Source organism: Hippoglossus hippoglossus, chromosome 19 (assembly GCF_009819705.1).
Source record: "Hippoglossus hippoglossus isolate fHipHip1 chromosome 19, fHipHip1.pri, whole genome shotgun sequence".
Lineage (NCBI taxonomy): Eukaryota > Metazoa > Chordata > Actinopteri > Pleuronectiformes > Pleuronectidae > Hippoglossus > Hippoglossus hippoglossus.
Window position 1 is genome coordinate 170835 of NC_047169.1, and position 19166 is coordinate 190000.

At 42.4% G+C, this 19166-nt stretch overlaps 3 protein-coding genes across 3 annotated transcripts in view; all 3 read left to right on the forward strand.

Moving 5' to 3' along the window:
- Window positions 1-116: 116 nt before the first annotated feature.
- Window positions 117-9555, forward strand: noc3l (NOC3-like DNA replication regulator). Its single transcript, XM_034571571.1, is given in 23 exon segments — window positions 117-300; window positions 2872-3076; window positions 3181-3307; window positions 3414-3568; window positions 3656-3718; window positions 3815-3945; window positions 4129-4290; window positions 4361-4454; window positions 5010-5185; window positions 5271-5399; window positions 5484-5615; window positions 5775-5855; window positions 6369-6469; window positions 6576-6648; window positions 6747-6810; window positions 6898-6969; window positions 7424-7605; window positions 7960-8088; window positions 8173-8197; window positions 8200-8269; window positions 9004-9088; window positions 9161-9297; window positions 9365-9555. Coding segments are annotated over 22 exon segments (2391 nt in total). The 5' UTR covers window positions 117-291; the 3' UTR covers window positions 9287-9297; window positions 9365-9555.
- Window positions 9556-10264: 709 nt separating this feature from the next.
- ch25h (cholesterol 25-hydroxylase) lies at window positions 10265-11415 on the forward strand. Its single transcript, XM_034571578.1, is given in 12 exon segments — window positions 10265-10279; window positions 10281-10431; window positions 10434-10493; window positions 10496-10546; window positions 10549-10612; window positions 10614-10654; window positions 10657-10685; window positions 10826-10849; window positions 10851-10941; window positions 10944-11005; window positions 11007-11076; window positions 11079-11415. Coding segments are annotated over 12 exon segments (741 nt in total). The 3' UTR covers window positions 11162-11415.
- Window positions 11416-17995: 6580 nt separating this feature from the next.
- Window positions 17996-19166, forward strand: part of acta2 (actin alpha 2, smooth muscle) — a 7099-nt gene continuing 5928 nt past the window's right edge. The window contains exon 1 of the mRNA XM_034571574.1: window positions 17996-18143. The gene's annotated coding sequence lies outside the window, so the exon portion shown is untranslated. The remainder of the gene's footprint in view (window positions 18144-19166) is intronic.

Genomic DNA, 19166 nt, shown 5'->3' on the forward strand with positions numbered 1-19166 from the left:
TATAGTTTTATATTTATATTATATGTGTAGTTTCCACAACAGCACATTATTATGTTAGTCTTTCTGCTGTTCTGTCCTCCCGCCACTGGGGGGCGCTGTTGTGTCCACGGCGCAGGACTTTGGTTGATTGTTTCCGGGTCGTCGCTGTGAACCCGGTTCTCACATCAACACACGTGAAGCAACAGACCGGACTTTCTCTCAAACTCTCCGGTGTTTGTTCTCGGTGCGACCGAGGAGAAGTGACGGAAACCCGGGGAGAAGAAGAGCACTGAGGCCGTAACCGCTGACGTCATGGGTCCGGTGAGTTTACACCGTTAAATAAACAGTTTAAGAACAATTAGATACTGTCTGTCTAATTTATATATCTATCTATTTATCCATCAATCCATCTATTTATCCATCAATCCATCTATGTATCCATCAATCCATCTATTTATCCATCAATCCATCTATTTATCCATCTTTCTATCTATGTATCCATCTTTCTATCTATTTATCCATCAATCTATCTATTTATCCATCAATCTATCTATTTATCCATCAATCCATCTATTTGTCCATCAATCCATCTATTTATCCATCAATCCATCTATGTATCCATCTTTCTATCTATTTATCCATCAATCCATCTATTTATCCATCTTTCTATCTATGTATCCATCTTTCTATCTATTTATCCATCAATCCATCTATTTGTCCATCAATCCATCTATGTATCCATCTTTCTATCTATTTATCCATCAATCCATCTATTTATCCATCAATCCATCTATTTATCCATCAATCCATCTATGTATCCATCTTTCTATCTATTTATCCATCAATCCATCTATTTATCCATCAACCCATCTATTTATCCATCTTTCTATCTATTTATCCATCAATCCATCTATTTATCCATCAATCCATCTATTTATCCATCAATCCATCTATGTATCCATCTTTCTATCTATTTATCCATCAATCCATCTATTTATCCATCAATCCATCTATGTATCCATCTTTCTATCTATTTATCCATCAATCCATCTATTTATCCATCAACCCATCTATTTATCCATCTTTCTATCTATTTATCCATCAATCCATCTATTTATCCATCAATCTATCTATTTATCCATCAATCCATCTATGTATCCATCTTTCTATCTATTTATCCATCAATCCATCTATTTGTCCATCAATCCATCTATGTATCCATCTTTCTATCTATTTATCCATCAATCCATCTATTTATCCATCAATCCATCTATTTATCCATCAATCCATCTATGTATCCATCTTTCTATCTATTTATCCATCAATCCATCTATTTATCCATCAACCCATCTATTTATCCATCAATCCATCTATTTATCCATCAATCCATCTATTTATCCATCAACCCATCTATTTATCCATCAATCCATCTATTTATCCATCAATCCATCTATTTATCCATCAACCCATCTATTTATCCATCAATCCATCTATTTATCCATCAATCCATCTATTTATCCATCAACCCATCTATTTATCCATCAATCCATCTATTTATCCATCAATCCATCTATTTATCCATCAATCCATCTATTTATCCATCAATCCATCTATGTATCCATCTTTCTATCTATTTATCCATCAATCCATCTATTTATCCATCAATCTATCTATTTATCCATCAATCCATCTATTTATCCATCAATCCATCTATTTATCCATCAATCCATCTATGTATCCATCTTTCTATCTATTTATCCATCAATCCATCTATTTATCCATCAATCCATCTATTTATCCATCAATCAATCTATTTATCCATCAATCCATCTATGTATCCATCTTTCTATCTATTTATCCATCAATCCATCTATTTATCCATCAATCCATCTATTTATCCATCAATCCATCTATGTATCCATCTTTCTATCTATTTATCCATCAATCCATCTATTTATCCATCAATCCATCTATTTATCCATCAATCCATCTATTTATCCATCTTTCTATCTATTTATCCATCAATCTATCTATTTATCCATCTTTCTATCTATTTATCCATCAATCTATCTATTTATCCATCTTTCTATCTATGTATCCATCTTTCTATCTATTTATCCATCTTTCTATCTATTTATCCATCAATCTATCTATTTATCCATCTTTCTATCTGTTTATCCATCAATCTATCTATGTATCCATCTTTCTATCTATTTATCCATCAATCTATCTATTTATCCATCTTTCTATCTATGTATCCATCTTTCTATCTATTTATCCATCTTTCTATCTATTTATCCATCAATCTATCTATTTATCCATCTTTCTATCTATTTATCCATCAATCTATCTATTTATCCATCTTTCTATCTATATATCTTTCTATCTCTTTATATCTATCTATCTATCCATCTATATATCTTTCTATGTCTTTATATCTATTTATCTATCTATCCGTTTATTTATCTATACATCTAGTTATTTATTTATATAGATGGATGGATATATAAACAGACTGGATGGTATTTGGGATCGTCTTCTGTTCATATGTGCTGAGGTTGCTATGGTAGCCAGCTAAGTAGAGTTTTCCAGTCGCACGTTTCAGCTCTTCCTGGTTGATGACATGGCGTTCCCAGGCCTGATGGGAGATGTAGTCTCCTCCTGGTCAGGCGTGCTCAGTAAATCTCAGCGGTTCTACTTCCAGCTTCCTGACGTCCGAACTCGACTTCCAGTCTATGTCTATTAATCTGTGATGAACGCAAACTTTCAAAATCAAAGAGTAAAACCAATATGAGATCTTTATTTGGACGGAATGAATTCTCTGAACTCTTTACCTGTTCAATTTTAATTCATGTATTTTATTCTAACTCTTGTTTCCCTCCTCCCCCGCAGCCTCGGTCGAAGAAGCGTCGTCCGACGTTCCGCCGCCTGCTGAAGACGAGCGGTGTGAAGCTGGAGAACAAACTGAAGAACCGACAGCTAAAGCAACAGAACGTTGCCAAGAAACAGCGTAAAGAGCAGAAGAGGCTGAGACAGGCAGTGAAGGATGCCGCCATCCGGACGCCCCGCCCACTGGAGACATACAGGAAGAGACCGGGTGAGAGAATGATGTGAACGATGTGTCACTCTCTGATTGGTTTAGAGTTTCGTTTTTTCCCCAGGGGGCCCGGGATCTGATGGTCTGCTTTGTGTCTCATACAGAGGAAGAGGAGGATGAGGAGGAGTTTCTGGAGACTCTGCCCACCGACATGATGGAGGACGACGACCTGCAGCAGATGACCGCCATGGCTCGACAGGCATCCTTCATCACCAGAGACCTGTCGTCATGGTAACGACAAACACACACACAGTCGTCATTCAGTTGTGAATAAAGTTGTGATGAATAAAAAAATGGTGACTGAGCTGTGTTTGTTTCTCGTTGCGGTGCGTCCCAGCGGGCCGGTGCACAGCGGGAAGAAGCGGAGCTCGGAGGTCGTCCACAGCTACGAAAAGGTTCCCAGGAAGATGGTGAGGACGGAGGAGAAGGAGATCATCCACCTGCTGCCAATCAAAGACAAGACGGGAGTCATTCCCCAGACTGTAGAGAGAGGTACGACTATTGAGCAGTGATTGATCAGTGATTGATCAGTGATTGATCAGTGATGGTTTTAATATCACTTGTGTTTTGTTTTTGAAGTCATCAAACTTCAGGAGGAAGAGGAAGAGAAAGCAGCTGAAGAACAAGAGGAGCCAGAGAACGGTATGAGCGAAAACACACAAAGATGAACACATGAGACGAGATGAAAAGTCACAAGCTGTTGGTCCTGATGTGCTTGTTATGCATCCTCCTGTCCAGAGGGGGAGCCAGAGAGTGTTGTAGAACTGACAGCGGAGCAGAGGGAGCGACTCAGAGCTCAGAAGATAAACCAGAAGAAGCTGCTCATCGCAAACATGGCGTCAGCCGTCATCTCCGACCCGTTCAGTAACGTGAGTCTGGATCCAGATCAGTGCCTGCTGGATTTACAGAGACAGTCAGAGTAATGTGTGTGTGTGTGTGTGTGTGTGTGTGTGTGTGTGTGTGTGTGTGTGTGTGTGTGTGTGTGTGTGTGTGTGTGTGTGTGTGTGTGTGTGTGTGTGTGTGTGTGTGTGTGTGTGTGTGTGTGTGATCAGATCAAGAGGCTGAAGGAGCTGCGGGGGATGCTGATGGAGTCTGACCCCTGCGTGGCGGTGACGGTCAGGAAGCTGGTGATGGTTTCTCTCATGGAGATCTTTAAAGACATCGCCCCCACCTACAGGATCCGCCCCCTGACCGCCGACGAGAAGGGTGTCAAGGTGTGTGCGTGTGCGTGTGCGTGGATGATGATGATGATGATGATGATGATGTTTGTGTTTGTGTCTCCAGGTGAAGAAGGAGACTCAGCGTCTCAGAGAGTTTGAGGAAGGTTTAGTGAGTCAGTACAAGTTTTACCTGGAGGACCTGGAACAGACCATCAAAGGTACATAACAACTACACCACAACACACAACCTCAACTACACACTGACACACAGAATAGTTGGATGATAACCCTAACAACCGCAGATTAACGATATATTTGTGCAGATGTGTGTATGTGTGTACACATGCCAGAATCAGAGAATGCATGAAAGACCATTTTTGCAAAGAAGAACACAAAATCACCCGTTTGGGATTAGTTGGCTTTAAATCAGACTTGAAAGATCTAAATACAGTAATTGGTCGTCCTCGCTCTTTATGTAAATAATCAAGACTGTGTTCTGTATTGGTGAGTTTACACACGTGTGTGTCTGTGTATCAGAGCGATAGAAAGAAGAGAGATAGAAAGAAGCCAAGAGAGTCAGGATGGACTGAAAGAATTAATATAATATATATATATATATATATATATATACTGCTCAAAAACATTACGGGAACACTTAATTGTCACAGTATAACAGCCCTAACCCTAACCCCAGTCAGTTAAACTTCAGAGATCACAGTGTCCATTTAGAAGAACCAGTGATTGTGAATCAGTTTCTGCTTTGGTCCTGTCAGACTGGAAGCAGCAGAAGAAGAAGCGTTCGCAGGTTGTGAGTCTTCAGTCGTACCAGAGTCTCGCTCACGTGTCGGTTCGTTGTCTGTGTGAGCTGCTGCTCGCGCTGCCGCACTTCAACTTCCACAATAACATCGTCGTCGTCCTCGTGCCGCTGATGAATGACCCCGCCAAGCAGGTGAGGCCCCGCCCACTGCACCGTACTGTCAGGACATGTTCAGGTGTCAGACATGTGATGCGTTCAGGTGTCTCTGTGTTTACAGGTGTCAGACATGTGTTGTGATGCGTTCAGGAAACTCTTCCAGGAGGACAAACTGGGCGGGGCGTCATTGGCGACAGTCAGAGTCGTCTCTGGACTTGTTAAGAGTCTAAATTACAACATCAGACCTGAGGTAACGAATCAAGCACACCCAAACATCATGTCCACTGCTTTGGGACAGCTGCCTCACACTGACATGTTGACCCCACCCCCCCAGGTGCTGCGGACGCTGCTCAGCCTGAGGATTCAGGAGGTCCAGATGAAGAAGGACGTGGAGGAGACTGCGCCAAAGAAAAAATTCATGAACAATAAAGAGAGGAAGAAGAATCTGTCCAGGATGAAGAGGAAGGTTTGTTTATCAACTGTTGATAATAATCAATAATCACATTCAAGCGTTAATCAATTTTAGTCATTAGTTTATAAACATGTAATTACACATCGACAACGTGTTTGTTAATGTTCCACTTGTTCACTGTGTGTGTGTGTGTGTGCGTGTGCGTGTGCGCAGTGGAAGAAGGCTGAGGAGAAGCTGGAGAAGGAGTTGTTGGAGGTCGAAGCATCGGAGAGCAAAGAGAACAAGATCAAGCTTGTGAGTAGAAAGCTGAGGCTCCGCCCTCATGTCGCATGATCACTCACATTCCACTGGTCATGTGATGTAAACAGGAAGTAGATGGTCTCCTCTGCAGTTGGTTGCTTAGTAACAGGAGCAGTGATGGTGAAGAGTCAGAGCAGGGATTTCTTTTCTCTGAGGGACGACGAGGTGGAACTGTAACTGACAGGAAGTGTTAGCTTTGTGTTCACCGCTGGTAGTCGAGTCATGTGACTGATGAGAACCAATCAGGAAGAGAACGTCTGCGTCATCGTTTACTAAAGTCTCAGTTTCTGTTCAGACTCAAACACAAACAGAGTTTTAAACTGAAACGAGATCAGTTTACACAAGTCTCTGATTCAGAGAATGGCCAGGCGTTACCATAGTGACGATGTGTCTGTGTGGGCGGAGCCTAAGTTAAACTTTCAATATAAAACTTTATTAGTGAGAGAAACAACAACCTAATCTCCTCCTCTAAGTTCTCTACCTATTGCTCTTCCTCCTCTTCCTCAGCACACAGAGACTCTGAACATCGTCTTCCTCATCTACTTCAGGATTTTGAAGAAAGCTCAGAAGTCTGTTCTTCTTCCTGCTGTACTGGAGGGACTGGCCAAGTACGACACACACACACACACACACACACACACACACACACACACACACACACACACACTCTATGTGTATTGCAATAGCACTGACTCTGTTGTCACTTCCTGTCAGTTTTGCTCACCTGATCAACTTGGAGTTTTTTGACGACTTACTCAACGTGCTGCAGGACCTCATCCAATCAGGAGTGAGTATTCACTTTGACCCTGCCCCTTACTGATCAGCTGTTAGTCCAGTGTCACAAACCGATTGATCAATTAGTGATTGATGATGTCATCTCTGCAGGATCGGACCAATCGGGAGAGTCTTCACTGCATCCAGACCGTCTTCACCATCCTGTCAGGACAAGGTCAGACTTTTATTTTGAAAAGGACATGTGGACATCCTGTGACAGGAGGTCAAAGGTCACTGACTCTGTGACATGTGTTTGTATCAGGTGACGTCCTGAACATCGACCCGCTCACCTTCTACTCTCAGCTCTACAGGATGCTGCCGCGGCTGCACGCAGGTCAGTTCACAGCTGTGATGTCATGTCCCGCCTCTCAGTCCTGACCCCGCCCCCACTCACACAAACAGACAGTGAAGCAGAGATAGAAGAGAACGTTAATGTGGAATAGGCAGTTTGTCGAATTAGTTTAAGAAGAGTGGCAACAAAAAGTGTGACTATAGAGTTTGAGATGTATTTAAACACATTGAGAAAGTGATGAGCAGAGACACACACACACACACACTATCCTAATACAATAGAAACCTAAGAGCTAATTTAAATCATAACCTTCCAGTTCACTGAGCTAGTTACATAAATCTTGAGCCTAATGTTTATTATTTAATTGTTAACAGAGCCAGAGAACCAGAATATTCTTTAAGCTCATTGCTCTTTGAAAGCGTGAACTTGCAGGATTATGCTGTAATATTATCACGTGTGAAAACCGTTAAACATGAAACTGCTCCGTCTGACCCAGGGGCGCCTAATGATGACATCATCATCCTGCTGCGTTGTCTGGACACCTTGTTGATCCGCCGCAGGAAGCAGGTCACCCTGCAGAGGGCGATGGCGTTCATCAAAAGACTGAGCACGCTCAGTCTCCACGTTCTGCCCAACGCCAGCGTGGGGCTGCTCGCTGCCAACAGAGCCACCATGCACGTGAGTGTGTGAGTGTGTGAGTGTGTGAGTGTGTGAGTGTGTGTGTGTGTGTGTGCCCTTGTACAGCTATCTTTGTGAGGACCAGTTTGAGTCTACAACCTACAAACAGAGGACCTCCCCCCCCCCCCCCTTTAATGGACTGTTTGGGGGTTAAGACTTGGTTTTAGGGTTAGGCATTTAGTTTGGATGGTTAGGGTGGGGGTGGGGGGGCTAGGGAATGTCCTCACTAAGACAGCTGTACAAGCTTGTGTGTGTGAAAGAGAAACATTGACCATTGTTCATCAAATTAATACATAGAGAACTTTGCTGTCTGAATACATTGTGATTTATTAACTGTGTGTGTGTGTGTGTCAGTCTTTTCCTAAGTGTGACTTCCTGTTAGATAACGAGGTTCAGGGCAGTGGCTTTTATCTGCCGGAACTCGATGAACCTGAACATTGCAACGCACAAAACACTGCACTGTGGGAGCTACACACACTGCAGGTACGCACACACACACACACACACACACACTGCATGTACACATTGCATATGCACATTAATATCATTGGTGTGTGTGTGTCACAGAGACATTACCATCCAGTTGTGCGACAGTTGCGGCTCACCTCAGTCGGGGAGCCTCCAGTGAAGGATCGGCGGCGCTCGGCATGGAGCTGAGCCGCAGGTATGATCAGCTGATGTCAACACGGCCCTGCACTATGAAGCAGGATTTATGGTTATCAGGTTAACTTCAGGTTTAATTGTGTGTGTTAGTGGAGGAGAACCACACATAGTTTAATACTTTGATCCTTTAAGTAGCTTTCTCCTGTGTAATTATATTATTAAATAGGAAACAGAGAGGCGAGATCATGGGATTCAAAGTTTCTCATCGAGAGGCTTCTTCACTTCCAAACGTCTTGTTAGTAAAGCAGGTTCCGATCTCGTTATTTATCTTGTTCACACATGTTATTATATCGTGGTTAAGTGATACATTTTTTACCAAATGTCACCAGGGGGCGCTGTAAGTTACACACTGACACAATCCCAGATGTTTTACCAACTGTAACTGTTTCTTTTATTCTGGATGTTTGTTCTCTTCTGATTTTTATTATACAACAGTTTGACCTCAGCTCTGATGTCAGTCAAACTGTCCATGTCTGTGAATATGCAGTAAACTCCGCCCCTTTCATGCGCATACGCTCAGAGCTGGAAAACCTGAGTTAACTTAACGAGTTGATAACCAGCATCATGCGACCAGTTAGTCTTATTGTGATTGTTAGTTTAAGTTCAGCTGGATCTCAGGAAGAGATGCTGTGTATCTCCCTATTCACACACACACACCACAATCATGAAGCCTTTAAAAACACTAATGCTCCTTTAAATTTAAAATTCATGTGTATGTGTTGACTTCCTGTCCAGGTCTCCGGTGGAGCTGTTTGGAGATTACAACGTCAAAGACATGACCTTTAACCCCCCGGTAGCTCCGCCCCGCACCAAGAAGAAGGTAGAGAAAACAAACTCACCTTTAACCTGCTGTTCACATCCAAACATGTACTAATTAAGTTTTATTCATCAGGATCGATTCACACACGGAGCCACGCTGCTGGACGCCGAGCTGCAGAGACGAGTCAATGATGTTCTGAACGTTACCGAGGAGACGCAGCTGGACTTTACTGCAACACAAACACCGAGCCAACACTGACACACACACACACACACACACACACACGCACGCACACACACACACACACACACACAGCAGGACGTTGATTTCCTTTAAACATAAATAGTGAGTTCAGAGACACGGAGGGATCCAGAACAGAACCAGTGTGAACCTAATGAGGAACCAGAGTAGGGACTGATCAGGAACTTTCATTAGTTCTGGAACTAAACATCCCATAATGCTTTGTAGAGAAATGTGAGGAAAACATCTGGTGACAGTGTTGAAACACTTTGTTTTTTTGTTGGAATGAGTTTGTTGAATGAAATGAAAGTTTCATTTTATACAATAAAATATTTCCATCATATAAAAATACAAGTGACGTTTTGTTTTTATTGCCGAACAGAAACTGAGTGTGGTGTGATCAGGTGTTTCCACTTCCTGCTTGTTGGACAGGAAGTGGAAACACGTTGTCCATCGTTTGTTCATACCGATAAATGTGTGTCTTGAGACTGACTTTAATAACTATTATTATTATGAAGTGAAGAAGAGACTGTGTGCGTGTGCCGCAGTGTGTGTGCGCGTGTGTGTGTGTGAGCAGGTGTGTGTGTGTGCGCTCGTGTGTGTGAGCAGGTGTGTGTGTGTGCGTGTGCGCGCGTGTGTGTGTGTGGTGTGTGAGCAGGTGTGTGTGTGTGTGTGAGAGGCAGGTGTGTGTGTGTGGTGTGTGTGAGCAGGTGTGGTGTGTGTGTGTGCGTGTGGTGCGTGTGCGTGTGTGTGTGTGTGAGCAGGTGTGTGTGTGTGTGTGGAGCAGGTGTCACTGCTGAGTTTGAATCAGCTCTGAAACAATCTGATCTTCTGTGACATGTAGTTTCCTGTCGGAGCAGGAAGAGTCTGATATATGGTGGTGAGGGCGTGGCCAGGATGTGGTGGGCGGACAGGTTGTGAATGGAGTGGGCGGGGCTGGGCTGATATAAGCCAGTCAGTAGGCGTGTCCAGCTCAGTACTGAACCAGTTGTGGTGATGCTGCTGCAGCCTGCTCTGGTCTGTCGTCTTGGGACACGCCACCATCCTGCACTCACTGCTTCCCCGCATCTTCTCTCTGTCTGTCTACCTGTCTTTCTGTCTTCCCTTCCTGCTGCTGGACCCTGTGTCCTCCAGGTGGGCCTTGGTGCACAGGTACAAGCTGCAGCTGAGAGCTCTGTCAGCTGGGCCTCAGTGCGGAGCTGCTTGACGCTAACGCTCTATAACCACTGATTTTTATTTTGCCGCTTACCGTGCTGCACTCATACCTGCGCCCCTCCCACTGCCCGAGAGGCCCCGCCCTTACCCCCGGCTGCTGGCTCAGGTGTGTTTGTTTGTCTGCTGCCTCTGTCGACTTCCAGAGCTTCACCTGGCACTTGCTGCATCACAGGGTCCCTGGTTGTACCGCAACTTCCACAAGGTGCGTACCTGGTCACTTGCACTGTCTCCGACCGACTACACTGGCGTCATTTTATCCATTAATGTTTCATTCCTGATTGATAAGAATTCAAATGTAATAAATCCATAATTAAACGATTTCCTCACGCTTTTTTTCTCCAGGTGCACCACACCTTCAGCTCCACTTAATGCCCTCACCGCAGAGTTCTCCGGAGCTTGGGAGACTCTTAGTCTCGGCGTCTTCGCCGCCTCTGCCACTCCGGCCCTGCTGGGCTGCCACCGCTCACCGAGCTGATGTTTCTTCCTGGTCAAATGTGGCTGTCGGTGGAGGACCACTGCGGCTTACGACCTGCCCTGGGCCACGCACCGCCTGGTGCCGCTGGGGCTGTACGGCGTGCGCTCGCACCACAACCTCCACACCTCAAATCCAAGTGCAACTACGCCCCTACTTCACCACACTGGGATCTTCTGGCAGGGACGCTGTGCACGGGAGACTGACGCACTCCTGAGGAAGATGAACTGATGAAGATGAACTGATGAAGACGTTGGTCAACGCCTTGACCTGAAGTTTTTTTTATCAATGTTTTAAAAACAGAATCTGAAGTCGCTGTTTTTGAACTTCCAAACTTTTAATGTGAATTCTTTAATAATATTTTGTATGTTACAGATAATAGTTCATGTTGAACAAATGTATTTAATGTTTTGACTGAGATTATTTTATTAGTTTTTATTAAAATATTTATTGATTTGAATATTTATTATGTTTTTAACAAACGAAGGTAAAATGTGAAAACTGTTTTTGTGAAGTGATCAAAATAAAGTTTATTAACAAAAACAAACTTGAATCATTTTGTTCTAAACTTCACTCAAACATGAAGGAGAACCTGTGGTAGCTTCAGTTGTCACAAAAACTCAAAAGATGTTTAGTTTGTCCAGTCTGGGCTACTGTAAAGTTAAATACTTTATATCTGCAGCAGGAGCAGGTCCTCTACGGAGGCCACCATGGTTTTTTTAAGTATTTAAATGTAAATCATGTAAATATAAAGTATTTATTTATATATAAAAGGCTCATTCTAGGTTAAATAAAACAACAATTTGTACAAGTTAGTGTGAAACACACTAGTGAAAACGTCACTAGGATTATTGAGTATTTAAATTTTTTAGATCCGTTCCCCTAAATCTATACACACTGAACCTTTAACTCTAAAATGTCGACAAGATGAAATTCCAATGTAAATTAATTAATGTTAATCAGCACATTCTAAATGAGATATATAATAATTTACAGATTTGTATTGATGAAATGAAATCTGAGTTTGACCTTTGACCTCTGTTCACCTGCAGCGTCACACAGGAATTGACGGAGTCTGAAGTAACAGATTACATCTACTCCGGTTACTCGAGTACAACTCTAAGGAACTTTCAGAGGGATTCTACCTTTAATCCACTACTTGCATTTGATTACTGTAGTTATTTAGTTACTTTACAGACCACAGTGCTTTGTTATAGTAAATAATCTATATGTTATTGAATTTTGATCATTTTAATATTTTGAAAATGTTAAAAATAATGTTATTAAAATGTTTAAACTGAAGTCATTTGAAGAATAAAATAATCATTTGATAACATTTAAAATGTAACTGATCCACTCTGAAATAATCTAATAACATGTTCTTCAGTGGAACATTAAAGTTCTTCTGAACATTACCGAGCGTTAGGACAGACTCAAGATGAAAAATGTTTCAGGCGTGAACTCTGAATGAAGAAACATTCTCCCATCAGCACACTGCTTCCTGATGACGCATCAAACATTGACTCGACACGTCCAGAATGATTAGATAAGAATAAAAAACTCTAACTGGAAAATAACCTTCGGGAAAAATTCCTGTCTTAAGTAATCATGGAAACAAACTCAGAGAAAGACACGAGGTACACTATTATTATTATTATTATTATTTATCAGCGAGCGATAACAACGTCGTGGTCAAATCGTATCAAAAGCTCAGGTCCAGGAGGATTAGAATCAAACCTTGTTCTCATCAGAGTTGAGTCGGAGGTCACTGATTATTTCAGTCATGATGATGATGACGATGAAGGTTCTTCCTCCTTGTAATATTTAATGTTTTTTATCATTCAATTTTAGAATCCAAAATAATGTTTCTATCTGGAAACGACTTTAGCGCTGAGGTGACATTTGACCTTTGACCCAAAGGAACGGACCAGGAGCTCAACCATAAATGTTAAATTATGATTTTTACAACATTAGAATTCAATATATCATGTATGTTATAGTGAACGTTTGTGTGCAATAAGTGTGTTCAGTTAGTGTGTTTGTACACGTGTGTAGAAACACACTAACTGATGTGTTCACTGTGTTCACTGATGTGACGGGAAACGACTGGTCATCAAATTCAGCAGGAAAAACCCACAGGTGAGTCAGTGTGTGTGTGTGTGTGTGTGTGTGTGTGTGTGTGTGTGTGTGTGTGTGTGTGTGTATGGACTAATAACTTTTCCCCATGAGACATTCTTTCTGAGTGAAAACATTATGATGAAATCAGGAAACTTGAAGACATTTGTTCAAACATGTTTGAGAGACAGTTTAAAATCATCTAAACACTCTGGAGACATTTGAAACTTCTGTTCAGACACGTTTACAAAAGAAACTTGTTTAAGGACAGAACGTTCCTGAAAAGTTGTGACGACATTTTTATGACACAAAAGAAAATGAAATCCAGGAACAAATCCTCACATGTGACTCACATGTTTCCTTCTCTTCAGATCACAGGATTTTTAAGAGTCTGTCTGTCTATTGCATGTTTTATTATCATTAATATCATTATTAATATTATTATTATTATTATTATTATTATTATTATTATACCATATATATAAATACTATTTTTAGTAAAAACTGTGGAATTGTTTTTATTTGGAAACCAAAAATTTTAGATTTTGATCAAATTGATCCAAATAAAATTGTATCACTGTTCAGTCAGCGCCACCTGCAGGTCACTGAGTTTTACTGCAGCAACACTGCACTGACACCAGGCATCCAGCAGGAGGAGCTGCAGGATAACACCGCGGGTACAGAGGGAGAGAAGGAGGAATTGTTGATTTATTATTGTTCATTCAATAAAATTTAATTAATTAAATATATAAATAATTGCTCACTTTTACTTTTAGTTAAAAACTAAAAACATGTTTCTCAGCAACATCTCACGAACATGTCAAGTGTAAATGTGTTCATACAACATATAACACACAACATGTCTGACGTCATATTCTTTTCGAAAAATATTTAAAAAATATTAAAAATATGGCGTCATCTATAAAACAAACATGAATTGGTATAATATTGATTCATTTACACTTTGACAATCGATTTATTCAGTTTTCATGTTTCCAGATGTGATAAACTGATCAGCTGATCCATCTATAATGAAAATAATCAATCAGTAGCAATTCATTATTAACCCTAAAATATTACAATTCAATATTTATTACAGTACAGTAAAAATACTATTACTTTTATTTCACTAAAGTATACGAGTACTTCGTCCAAACGGAATAAACTTTATCTACAGTTTATTTACAGTTTTACACAAATCAGAAGTTTGTGATTTATACATCACACACACACACACACACACACACAAACACACACACACACACACACACACACACACACACACATCGTAACACACGTACTAACACACACACGTTTGCCCTCGTGTCTTAGTGGGGACACTCACTGACACGTTCTCTGATTAACCCTAAAACCTAAAAGTCTGAACACTCAAACAGGGAAACGTTCTAAGTGAGGACCAGTCTAAGCTTCAAATGGTCCTCACAAAGATATAAGTACAGGAAGACACACACACATTCCTGAGCTGGTTGGGCGGCGGCTCCTGTTGATGTCGTTCGACCAATCAGCTTCCGAGTCTGAGGATCCAACTGATTCCCATTTTCGGTCAAAGTCCAGAGAGAGAGTGTGTGTGTGTGTGTGTGTGTGTGTGTGTGTGTGTGTGTGTGTGTGTGTGTGTGTGTGTGTGTGTGTTTGTACAGCTATCTTTGTGAGGGCCACTTTGAGCCTACAGCCTACGAAGTGAGGACCTTTTGGCCGGTCCCCACTTTGTGACCCGCCCTTTAATGGACTGTTTGGGGGTTAAGACTTGGTTTTAGGGTTATTGTTAGAATTAGGTATAGGTTAGGTTAAGGGTTAAGGGTTAAGGGTTAAGGGTTAAGGGTTAGGGTTAGATATTTAGTTTGGATGGTTAAGATTGGGGTAAGGGGCAGGTAATGCATTATGTCAATGAATGTCCTCACTAAGATAGCTGTACAAACGTGTGTGTGTGTGTGAGTGTGTGAGTCAGTGAAAATGGATGAAAACAGAAGGTGGGGGAGTGGGGGGGGTACTGTACAACTAAAGAAGGAGATACTGACGGACACACACACACACACACACACACACACACACACACACACACACACACACACTCCTCTTTGTATTTACTGACCAGTTTCCTTTTTTGGACTCGACGACAGAGACGATGTTTTCACACATGACCTGTGTGACTCTTCTCAGGACACGTTAGTGTTTGTGAAGCAGCAGCAGGTTGTCGGGTCCGACTCGTTCAAACAGGAACATCTGGGGACATCCAGGCGAGGGGCGGAGCCTGTAGAGCAGCAGGGGCGGAGCCTGTAGAGCAGCAGGAGGCCGGACATGACGTATAAACTCTGCTGTGGAAAGATCAGTGTTGTTGTTTACAGCTCATCCACACCGGCGTCGGCCCTCATCACCAGAAGATCTGGAACCTCCTCGTGTTTCCAAGTGGATGTCTTCGTCTTCTACGTGTACGGCTCCTCTTCTTCATCCTGAGATGTTTGTGTTCTTCCAGTTTCACGTCCGTCACGTGTTAGAAACCTCATCAACACGTCCACTCGCTCTCTGGGAAGCTTCCACACATTGTCCTGCTGTTTCCTCACATGGACTCACTCTGACATGTTACACACATTTTACTAGGAGGCTGCAGGAGAAGATCCAGAAAATGTCCAGAGACACTGACTCAGACATTTGTTCTCACATCCAGAACCTCCAGAACATGTGAGGAACATGTCTGGAACATGTCTGGAACATGTCGGGAACATGTGAGGAACATGTCAGGAACATGTGAGGAACACGGCAGGAAGATGTCAGGAACATGTGAGGAACACGGCAGGAAGATGTCAGGAACATGTCAGGAACACGGCAGGAAGATGTCAGGAACATGTGAGGAACATGTCAGGAACATGTCAGGAACATGTGAGGAACATGTCAGGAACATGTCAGGAACATGTCAGGAACATGTCAGGAACACGGCAGGAAGATGTGAGGAACACGGCAGGAAGATGTCAGGAACATGTGAGGAACATGTCAGGAACATGTGAGGAACATGTCAGGAACATGTGAGGAACATGTCAGGAACATGTCAGGAACACGGCAGGAAGATGTGAGGAAGAGGAACTTTTTCTCTTTCATTTGGGAGGAGCAAGGAGGTGAAGTGGGCGGGGTCTCTGCGGCAGGAAGGTGAAAATTTCCTTTTAAGGAAAAAACCTGAATGATCCTGAAAAACTAAGAGAATCTCATTCCAGATATTCCTCCCCTGAAAACTACATTACCCATGATCCTCACTAATGGTTGGTTACCTGATGGACCAATCACAGAGCACTATCATGGTATAAATATCCAGGTCGAGCAGGGCACTTCCTGTTTGTCCTCTGTGGTTGGCATGTTCCTCAGTGAGCGAGCGGTGAGTTTCATACATGTTTGTTAGAACACGTCTGTCTTTGTAGCTTTGAAGGTTAGCTTAGCATACAACACCGAAGTCCCATCAAGAAGCTGCTGATTTAAGAAGGTGAAGAAGTAAATGTTTGATTAGTTTTAGATTCAGGTTGTTTCACGGGGTACTTGTTAATTTCTCTCAGAGAACGTGGATTAATAAAGTTGTGAATGTTCATCAGTGACGTCGGTTGAAATGAGATTTAGTTTATTTTCAGAATAAAAGCAATAAAAAGATTTATTTATGTTTCATGTTTTTTTTTATTACAAAATAATGAATTTAAATTTTAACCACAGTCCAACACATCTCATTGATTTATTATCAAACATGAATTAAAATGTTTTGTTTTGTGTTCGAGGTCAAAGGTCAGTCAACACTTTTCTGAACAAACCAGATTTTAACACTAGAATTATTTGTCTCTTCCTCATGCAGCTCCTACATTTCCCAGAATCCTCTTCACTAACTCCATACAAGGCTCTTTTCTGTGACACACACACACACACACACACATCTCCTCCAAACATTCTTCTTCTTCTCCTTGTTCAGACTGACCTCCTCCCTCCCGTCGTGTTTGTCTTTTTAAGGAGATGCTCGCTGCCTCTTCCTCCTCCTCCTCCTCCTCCAATACTCTGATATTACAACAGAAACAGAAGCTTCTACGTCACATTCAAATTCACTTCATTGTCCTCTTATTAATATTGTGTTTATCAACAGAATAAAAATATTTACTTCAGTAAATATCTGAATGAATCTGATTCTTCAGGGTTAATCCGATTAAAGTTAAAGTTAAAGTTAAATCAGAATACAGGGAGGGAACAGGGAGGGAAAAATACTAAATCAAACAGTGATATAGGATTTATATAATATATAACAATATATTATTATAATAATATATGAAATATGATCAATAATAATATATAATTCATAACAATATATGATTTAAAACAATATATAATTATAATGATATACGATTTATAATGGTTTCTACTAATATTCTACAGTGACGTGTTAAATCTTCTTTATCTTTATGATAAAAACGTAGTGAGTGTGAAGCAGCGACGTTAGAATCAGACGAGGTGTGAGACTGTGTCACTAAACACTGTTCCACTGTTCCACCGTCAACACGTCAGTTTGATTTCAACACCGTCACAGCTGGACACTCGTCTGTCTCAGAGAAAAGAACATGGATCATATTTCAATTAAAAACCAAAAAAAACATTCACACGAATGTTGTTTATTGATCAATTGATCAATTTCATATTAAACAGTAAAAAAACATTTTATTTCTAATACTTATTTTCTAATATATCTTATGAATTCACAAACATTTACTTGAGTAATATTTTGAATACTCCATTACTATTACTTTTAATGGCGTCTCTCTCTGTCGCTCTCTCTCTCTCAGGAATGCAGTGAATGATGGGAGAAAGTTCGGCTGTGCTTCGAGCTGTCTGATTGGTCGCTTCCTTTAGGTCCTGCCCTATAAGGAATCAAGCAGAGGAAAGAGAGAGAGGGAGGAGGCCCGGTCCATGTTTGGGATGGAGGGATGAAAGGAGGGATGGAAGGAGGAGGTGGAGGGTTGATAAACTCAGTCACAGTCGTTCAGACTCTCACTTCTGTCCTGCCCCCTCCCCACGTCCCAGCAGCCCTGCACTGCCACGGTAAGACTCAACCTCCATCACCTCCTCCGTCAGCTCCTCTGTTCCTCCTCACCTCCTCTGTCAGCTCCTCTGTCCATCCTTACCTCCTCTGTCAGCTCCTCTGTCCATCCTTACCTCCTCTGTCCATCCTCACCTCTTCTGTCACCTCTTCTGTCAGCTCCTCTGTCCATCTTCACCTCCTCTGTCAGCTCCTCTGTCCATCTTCACCTCTTCTGTCAGCTCCTCTGTCCATCTTCACCTCCTCTGTCAGCTCCTCTGTCCATCTTCACCTCTTCTGTCAGCTCCTCTGTCCATCCTCACCTCTTCTGTCAGCTCCTCTGTCCATCTTCACCTCCTCTGTCCATCCTCACCTCTTCTGTCACCTCTTCTGTCAGTTCCTCTGTCCATCTTCACCTCCTCTGTCAGCTCCTCTGTCCATCCTCACCTCTTCTGTCACCTCTTCTGTCAGCTCCTCTGTCCATCTTCACCTCCTCTGTCCATCCTCACCTCTTCTGTCACCTCTTCTGTCAGTTCCTCTGTCCATCTTCACCTCCTCTGTCAGCTCCTCTGTCCATCCTCACCTCCTCTGTCAGCTCCTCTGTCCATCCTCACCTCTTCTGTCAGCTCCTCTGTCCATCCTCACCTCCTCCGTCACCTCCTCTGTCCATCCTCACCTCCTCTGTCAGCTCCTCTGTCCATCCTCACCTCCTCTGTCAGCTCCTCTGTCCATCCTCACCTCTTCTGTCAGCTCCTCTATCCATCCTCACCTCCTCCGTCAGCTCCTCTGTCCATCCTCACCTCTTCTGTCAGCTCCTCTGTCCATCCTCACCTCCTCCGTCACCTCTCTGTCCATCCTCACCTCCTCCGTCACCTCCTCTATCCATCCTCACCTCCTCTGTCAGCTCCTCTGTCCATCCTCACCTCCTCCGTCACCTCCTCTGTCCATCCTCACCTCCTCCGTCACCTCCTCTGTCCATCTTTACCTCCTCCGTCACCTCCTCCGCCCGTCCTCACCTCCATCACGCTCCTCCTCTCTCACTATTT